At 53.4% G+C, this 7366-nt stretch overlaps 1 protein-coding gene across 1 annotated transcript; it reads left to right on the top strand.

Moving 5' to 3' along the window:
* Nucleotides 1–4581: 4581 nt before the first annotated feature.
* LOC128276353 (uncharacterized) lies at nt 4582–7335 on the top strand (the record flags this gene model as incomplete). Its single annotated transcript, XM_053014819.1, has 2 exons — nt 4582–6662; nt 6981–7335. Coding segments are annotated over exons 1-2 (2436 nt in total), but the record flags the coding sequence as incomplete, so codon positions are not given.
* Between the last annotated feature and the right edge of the window lie 31 nt (nt 7336–7366).

Raw genomic sequence — 7366 nt, 5'->3', positions numbered from 1 at the left:
CGGGTTCATGTTGCGCAACCCGCGGCGCATAATACGGCCGATTAATGGCCGAAAACCGCGCGCGCTGGAAGAAGGCGAAAACAGGCGAAGCGCTCGGAGTTTTCATTGCAGGATGCACCGAGCCGTGTCCAGCTTTTTTCGGCACCGGTCTTGGTGTGTCGGTGTAAAGTTGCCGCGTTTTTCCCAATTAAAAAATCCGTCGCTCTTTCGACACGCGATCGTGGCGCGTATGTTGTTGCTGACCACATAAATCCGGTGTGTGAAGCCGCTGCGCTGCGGGGTGGCCACTTTTTCGGCTTCCTTTTTCTCTCGATCATCATTTCGAGCGCGCGCCGGTTTGTCGCTTGTTATGAAAAGCGCGATGAGTGATGCCGCCGTCCGCGGATATACGATGATCGGATCCGGCCGGCATCGAATTCGACGGCTGATACTTGCCTTTCGGCTAGGTGTTAAAGTTCGAGGAGAGTTTCGACAGAGCCGGAATTTGTAGCATTGACCCGGTGAACTTTTGGCGAAACCTGCCAACAGCAATCGGCACGGTGCGATTGGCACCACCTATGTTTCGCCAGGGAACGAAAATAAGGTGACAACGGTGACAAATTTACTTACGGACTAATAATAGACAGTACCGCCGTGACAAACATTCGAAATGATATGATCTCTCACGATCGAATCTGCCGACCGAATTGGTAAAGGACTAGGGGCAAGTTGGATATCCGTCTCCAAACTACGACGGTTGATATCGGTAATTTTTGAATTAGTTAGTCTGTTAGTATAATTCAGCTTCAACGAAGATCGTGTGAAGAAACTTGCTAAGATCATGTTTGTTAGTTAGCTTATGAAAATACTGAACACTTTGCACAATTCCCGAGCACTTCTTTTCGCATATGCTGGATGTCATTGAGCCAATGCTTTGACCGATCCCGCCTTTTGGGCGGACAAAAGCTTCGAACTGAATGCGCGTCACTTTCTTCACTTTCGCCCGACGGAGCGGGGCTCTTAAGAGATTCAATGTTGATAACGACGAACGAAAGAAGGAAAACAAAAAAAACCGACACCGAAAACCTAATCTTTTACACACAAAATAAATATGCTCTCCGAGTCCTTTCTCTTTCGCCGGCCCGCGATCCTGCGCGATCGATTATGCGCCCCGATTGGTCCCCCGCCCCGGTCCGGCTTCGGGCTCGTGAATTGGCGGAATAATTAGCCGGCTCGAAAGGTCGCTCGACACAGACACACGCGGTCACCTAACGCGAAACAGGTTTTATGCGATGCATAATGGCCATGTTTTTGCGCCCGCCGCACGATCGATTTCAATATGCAAAATGGCCGTTTAGTGACATATTGGATTCTGTCGAATTTCTCCGTGGCACACGACAAGTCGCTGCATGTTTTCGGCTGACACGGCGCACACGTTTCGGTTGATCTATTTGAACCGATTTCATGACGACGACGACGAGCGTCGACAGCAAATCATAAATAACCGATCGGGACACCTTTGTCGTGATCATTTCGAAAGGTTTTTCTGAGGCGGTTCTTTAAAGGGATAGTTTTGCTTGTTCATAGATGTGATTCACGCGACTTAACCTTCGTTAAATACGATTTTGTTGCATCGCAAACAGTGTTAGGCGGGACCATTAAACCCAACACCTTCATTGTGGAGAAATAAATAGGAGATCGCTGAACCATGGCCCTTCCAACGCTTCCGCCACGGCGTGACGACCGCTATTAGATATCAAGTTCATAAAAATGCAAATGCAAATTTTATTTAAATTTCTTTTCACCATCGCCATCGGGGGCTCAGTTCACCGGGAGTGCAACATAATCCACATACCATGCGAGCCACCGGGCGGAAGTGTTATGTGTTCCCTCTTGCGCTCCATTGTCTACGCCAGACCGCGTTCATCGCAGACACATGCTTCCGTTAAAAGGGTGGCGAGATCTGCAGCCGAAAATTGATGGCAGTTTTCCGACGCACATCACCCGCATTTCGTAACGGACTTCGGCCCACCGAAAAGCCCCCCAAAAATTGTTTCGCTTTGCTGCGCCACCTTTAATACGGAGCAATTTGCGCGGGGCCGTTACCTCACACACGAGCTCGATCTCAGAAGTTGCAGAAGTCCGGGAAAATCGACACCATAGACACCCCAGCGCGTGAGTGTGTGTTGCGAGGAGCCGACGACACTGTCGAAAGTGAAGCTTTTATTAAATCGCGTTTCGCATCGTGGCCCGGAGTCGGTGGCGAAAATGTGAACGATGGGAGGGAAAACCGATGATTAGTGCCCGATCTCAACGACTCAGAATCGTCGTCGTTGTGTTATGTTGCCCACCAATTATATCCGCCGATGGCTCCGGAACGATAATGAGCGATGCGCCACACAAACCCCGGCTCGTTGGTGATGATCTGTGATCTTATCCGGTAGTTTCGATAGAAAACCGCAGATAAGCCACACGGAGCAGGGTGTTGTTGGAGTAAAAGTGAAAATAACTCAACCGACAATGGCGCCCGGTTCGGTGGCCAGTAAAGGACGAGCTGTAAAGTTGTCATTAGAAAGGTGATTCGAGCTCATTAATGGAACGCGATCGCCGTCGATGCAGATGCTACAGATTGTGGGCATCGATATGGGATTAGGAATACGGACGATTACGCATGTGAATGGGTAGTTCGCGGATTCTGTGGAACCAATTACCACTTAACACTAAAACCTGTTAAGTTTTTAAATCATTCGGGTAGAAGTTTGACAGCTTTTTGTCGCTTTATCCCCAAACCCAGGAGAAGCTGTCGGAATACAAATACCCATAAAAATCTTCTTTGAAATCGCCGCGCCAATTTATTTTGACGTTACATTTAATCCCTTTATTATCAAGATAAGCTGCTCGGTATCGAGTAATTGATACTCTACTCCCTGGAGACCCCCATTGTAACTGTTGCTGCTGTCGTGTAGATTATCTCCGCAGTTTCGTGCTTGCCAACCGCCGGTCCCTTCGACGGAAAGCAATCGCTCATTCCGCCAACATCGGCTTCCGATGGCGCGTGCGCCATCGTCGTAATCAACATTACAGAAAGTCTCGTTTAATTTCGATTTTATGATGCTCAAACCGACAACAGAACGGCGGCGCACGGCATTTAAACTTTCCTTTCACCGCGCGCCGTGGCCGTGGCCGCGGTCGATCTCGCGCCACCATCCCGCCAACTCATATCTTGCCGGTGGGTCGGTGGAATGAAATTGAAAATGTTTCACCGATCCGACCACGGGTGTCGGAAGGTGGCCCGGGGTCGGGTTAGTTGGGCCGACCGACCGACCGGTTGAGCCATCCGGGCCCGGGACCGGGCAATAAATTGCTCGCAATTGTTCGCCATTCCCCAGCGGCAGCAGATGAGACACGGTGCGTAGTGATAGGAGCGGCCGTTGTTGGCCATGAGCTGAAAGGTAATAATTATCCGGTAAACTACGCCGATCCGCCGGGTTCGGTTCGGTGTGTGCGCCATCGGAACGCTACCGGCGATTGGAATCAATTTAAATTATTTTCTCTTCCAATTGCCCGGCGCGTGCCCGTCCGCCCGCGTGTGTTTGTCTGTGTATGGTCCGGACCAACGGAGGTTTCACTTTCGTTATGTTTTGGGATGTAATTGGGGTTTTGGCCACATGTGTTCAGTGATAGTGCTGTTGGTGTGTATTTTGAAGGTCAGACCATAGGCTGCGACGAAATGGAAAGGCTTTCGGCCCACTTTTCGGGTATTGCCTTTGATTTATGTGTAATGGAACTAAAGAACTGAGCTCGAAACTGATAACAAGCGAATCGTATACGATAACTAGCGACAGACAAACTACTGGTTATCGTGGAATTAAATATAGATAATTGAAGAACAATAAAACAGAACAGTGAAAAAAGGATTAGTAAACAAGAAAAGAAAAACCAACAAATATTAACTCTATAATCTACAAACTAACAGTAACAAAATAAAGGGGAAACTAATTCTCCAGTTCGCTGGCTGAGAATTTATCTCCGTCATGGGTTTGACAGGCATAACCTCATAAATGCACGCTCAATGCATATTCAATTGGCCGCAATACCCAGAGCATGGACACCGTAATGCGCCCCCCCTAAAACTAGTTCATTAATTGTTTTGTTTTGTTTCTCCTTTTTCTCGAACTCCATTCACAGCTAGCGCCCTCTTTCGGCCGAGACGTCGGACGTCACGCAAAGTGTCGTGAATTCGCGCTCCAGCGCCCGGTGTGCTGATAAGCTGGCCGCGGGATTATGCTTGCTTGCCACCGCTGGCCATCCGGTAACTCGCCGCAACGGAAGCCCTGAACCTGCGGCACCTGTGGCACCTGCGGGAGTTTAGGGGTTTGCGGCGCGCCCAATAACGGATCTCGGTTGGTGGAAATAAGACATCGGACACAGCAGTAGCAGCAGAAAAAAGTGAAGCCACTGCGACTGTGCGTGTGCCCTGGCTGGCAAGTGGATCGGAACGGCATCCGACGACGGCCATCGGAGCGAAGGAGAAAGGCTTAGGACAGCACAGAGACGGAGAGACACGGTCACCTACAGCGTAACGACGTAACGAAATCGAAAATGGAGAAATATGTAACCGTCGTCTCGGTCGATGATCAGGTACAGCAGCAGCAGCAGGGTGCCTCGGCGCCAGTGGAGCCTGACCAACCGCTGGACCAGAGGCTGGACCTGCACCTGGAGCACCGGCCAATGTTTGAGCAGGTCGAGCCGGACCAGGAAGACTCACAGTTCGTGACCGTGCTGTCGATCAACCACGGCGAAGGTCGGTCACCGGATGACGCACCGAACACACCGGAGATGGTGCTGGTGTACCGGTTACCGGGCGAGCGGCTCGGGTTCGGGCTCAAGTTCCAGGGCGGCAACCGGAGCAACGAGAAGATCCAGCGACTGTTCATTCAGTCCTGCGCGGAGAACAGTCCGGCGTCGCGGGTCCTCGCCAGCTGGGGCCACCTCCGGGAGGGTGACGAGATCCTGGAGATCGACGGGGTCAGCGTGACGCGCATGACGCGCATCGAGTGTGTCAAGTGCCTCAAGGACAGCAACGTGGCGATCAAGCTGCTGGTGCGGAATGGCGAGGGACGGGTACAGAACTTCTATCCGGAGGCGGGCCATTCGATGACGGCCATGTCCGGCGGCAGTCGGGAGAATGTGGGAGAAATCCCCGAACGGAAGAGTGGCCCACCGCCACCACCGCCGGTTCCACCGCGGAAGCTCAACAAACGGAAGCTGACTCCGGTGGAGCCGCAGGAAGTGGCCCCGAAACAGCCGACACCTCCGGCAGTAGTTCAGGAGCCACCGACTGTGGCACTTCCACCGCCGGATGCCGAGTCGTACAGCAATCTGTTCGCGGACGACATTAGCGACCTGATCTCGGAGTCGGACGACACGGCCAGCACCATCTCGACGGTGGTGGACAAGTTCTCGATCTGCTCGAGCCTGTCGTCGGAGGACTACACGATCCCGTCGAACGGCCCGATGGGCATCGGCAGCAGCCAGAGCCTGGAGCTGGCGAAAGCCCTCAAACCGTTCACGCTGCTCGAGCAGGAATTCAACCTGGAGAGCAAGTTCGAGCCGACCAATCTGTTTACGTTCAAACCGCAGGCGGCCACCCCGGCGTCCAACGTGGTCCAGCTCGCGGTACAGGGCGGCGACACGGAGTACGATAACGTGAGCGTGATGAAGGTGGACGAAAACCGGAACTACGAGAACGTGACGGTTCCGTACGGACCGTACGAGAACGTCACGATCCAGACGGTGCAACCATACGAGACCATGGTTCTGTCCCGGACTGCCAACCGACGGCGCATCAGTGTCGAAGAGCCGGAACCGTCACCCGCCCATTACGAAAACGTCGATTTGAAGACATCCGCCGTTCCGCCACGACCCTTGCCACGCCAGGCAGCCATTGTGGAGCCGAAAAAACGGGCCCCAATTCCGGTCCCGATTCCGATCGTGGTTCCTCCGCCGAGACTCAAACACACGTCGGCCGCCGGCCAGTCGTCAATCGTAGTGCCCGAAAGTCAACCGCTCGGAGCGGAGTACAACACGGTCCAGAACTGGCTGCAGGATGCGACCGAAGTGATCCACGAGTGCGCCCTGGTCCCTGCTGGCGGCGATGTGCCGGTGGTGGAGGAGAAACCGAAGCCCGATGGCACTATGGACGATCTGCCGCGGTTGATTGACTTCCATCCGAAGGTGTCCGTGGGGCCGAAGGAAGCGGTGGTGGCCCCACCAACGTCACCCAGGGCGATGCGATACAACGGGGAGCAGTCGGACATGCAGTCGGTGGCACCGGAAACGATCGTGCGGAAGTGTATCAAAATCATCGCGAGCGAGGATCACACGTACATCGAGAGTAGCTCGAGCGACGAGGACGACGAGAAGATGTATTGTATGGGCCGGTCGGAGGATGACGACGATCGGAGCAGTGTGCTGTCGCGGGAAACGACCACGACCCCGGAGCAGTTCCTCAGTGGGGACGGGTACAGTGACGAGGATGGTGAAAAGCTCGGCCCGCCGGAAATCGTGTCCGGTGGTCCATCCGAGGCGTACTTTAACTTCCCGTGGAGCTCCAATCTGTTGCCCCCGATCGGTGAGGTGGAGGAAGAGTTTTCTTCGCTCGAGCATCAGCAACATCAACAGCATCAACAGCATCAAAATAGGTAAGTTGGGGCCAGCGAGAGAGCTTTTGCGCCTGAAAGCGCACGCTGAAACGCTTCCCGAGACAAACACACCGAAAAACGCTTCGGGAAGCGTCGCTGCGAAAGCGCTTTGCGTGCACACCGGATTGCATACCATCTAGGCGCTTTTCGCTTCGCCAAAAGTAAACAACTTTTGTGATATCATTATTCGGCTAGTTTATCGTTCCCGTATCGCGTATCGCGTGTGTGTATCATGAATGTTTTCTGCTCTTTTCCATGCTTTTTTATCTTCACCACCTGGCCGGGCCGACCAAACAGACCGATAGTTATAATCGACACGGCCGACGAAACTGTTATCAACGACACCAACAACAACCAGCAGCAGCAGCGGAAGAAACCGATCGGTGACGAAGCACCCCAGAAACTGCCAAAAGCCGTTGGACCGTCGGCAAACATAGTCATCGGAACCGGGACGATGATGGTGGCGGCGCAGGGTACCGAGGCAAACGATCCGGAGGCGGACCAACCGGATGCCGGCGTGACTCCCGTGGTGGACTCATCGTTGACCATCGATCAAGACGTGGGTGCACCCGAAACAGATAATCTGCAGTCGCCACCGCAGCAGCAGGAAGTGTGGGACCCCGAACCACCGGCGGCGGACGAAGATGAGTTGGTAAACAATGTTCACACGGCTGATAAGCCGG

The sequence above is a fragment of the Anopheles cruzii genome, unplaced genomic scaffold (genome assembly GCF_943734635.1).
Source record: "Anopheles cruzii unplaced genomic scaffold, idAnoCruzAS_RS32_06 scaffold00991_ctg1, whole genome shotgun sequence".
NCBI lineage: Eukaryota > Metazoa > Arthropoda > Insecta > Diptera > Culicidae > Anopheles > Anopheles cruzii.
Note: the sequence above shows the minus strand (reverse complement) of the source record. Positions and strands in the feature narration are given on the sequence as shown.